The sequence below is a fragment of the Aureococcus anophagefferens genome (genome assembly GCF_000186865.1).
Source record: "Aureococcus anophagefferens unplaced genomic scaffold AURANscaffold_1503, whole genome shotgun sequence".
Classification (NCBI taxonomy): domain Eukaryota; class Pelagophyceae; order Pelagomonadales; family Pelagomonadaceae; genus Aureococcus; species Aureococcus anophagefferens.
The window spans coordinates 1-1,245 of NW_008706429.1; the positions used below are offsets into that span (position 1 = coordinate 1).

At 78.1% G+C, this 1,245-nt stretch overlaps 1 protein-coding gene across 1 annotated transcript; it reads right to left on the reverse strand.

The window, feature by feature from the left end:
• Positions 1-32: 32 nt before the first annotated feature.
• Positions 33-1,035, reverse strand: AURANDRAFT_72901 (hypothetical protein; the record flags this gene model as incomplete). Its single annotated transcript, XM_009045117.1, has 2 exons — positions 33-655; positions 737-1,035. Coding segments are annotated over 2 exons (807 nt in total), but the record flags the coding sequence as incomplete, so codon positions are not given.
• Positions 1,036-1,245: the final 210 nt, after the last annotated feature.

Here is a 1,245-nt window from a genome sequence, read left to right on the forward strand (position 1 = left end):
CCGGCGCCGGCGCCGGCGCCGCGTCGCCGGACTCGCCGCGCGGCCGCGGGCCGTCGTCGCGGCTCTCGGCCGACTCGCCGCGCTGCCGCGAGAGGAGCTGGGGCTGGGGCGCCATGTTCGCGTAGGAGCCGCCGTCGCGGTCGCCCCAGCGCGCGTCGTGCTGGCCCGCGTCGCCGCTCGGGCCCCGGGGCCGCCGCCAGTCGTCGCCCGGCCGGGCATAGTCACCATAGGGCTGCGGCGCCCGACCCGGCGACCCCGGGTGGTCGCGGCGCGCCCAGGGCGGCTGCTGGTTCGCGGACCGCGGCGACGGCGGCCCGCCGCCCCCCGGCGCCCAGGCCGGCGGCCGCGCGGGCTGGCCCATGGGGCCCGACATCGGGTGCGAGTCCCGCGGCGCGGCCGCGCCGTCGGCGCCCCGGGCCCAGGGCGCGGTCGCGGCCGCGGGCGACGCGCCGTCCTCGGGCTTCTTCGCCCAGGGCGCGAGGGCCGGCGACGACGCCGACGGCGGCGCGAGCTTGCGCTTCTGCTCCTCGGGCGGCGGCTCGGGCGCCTCCTCCTTGGCCCACCCGCCGCCGCCCGACGGCACGAGTTTGATCGACAGGTCCTGGCCCCGGTTCTCGCGGCGCAGCGACGGCGTGTTCATCGGCGTCGGCGCGACCTGCGGGACGGGCGGGGGGGGGTCGCGGCGGGGGGTCCCCGGGGGGGCGGGGGGTTTCGTCGTCGGGCGCGGGCCGCGCGCCACCGCGGCCGCCTTCGCCGCGCTGCTCTTCTCGCTCTTGTTCCCGAGCACGAGCAGCCGCCCGCCGCCGCCGTAGGACCGCGCCTCGCGCGGGGGCGCCGCCGGCGCGCGCGTCATCGAGTTCAGGTTCCGCGACGCGAAGCGGCTCGGCTTCGCATTGCTCGGCGGCGACCCGACGAGGACCATGGCGTACCGCCGGCCGGCCCCACGGGCGCGAGGCGCGCGACGCCTGGAGAGAGGCGCGCGACGCCCAGACCAACGCACGCCTCCCGACTCGCGTAGAACGACGGTGGTGGCGGGCCTCAGCTGGCAGCTATGGGCGAGTGGGTCGCAGACAATCAGAGCGGCTCCTTCAAGGTACAAGCCGTATCTGCACGTTGACGTGGTGGTCCGTGGAGGAATCCACCGCCACTACGGCTCCAGTCGAGGCCTCGGATATCGTCGCGCGGCGACGCGTATTCGTCGCTGCATCCCTCGCCCCGGTGGCGAAATACGCGGCTTTCCACACC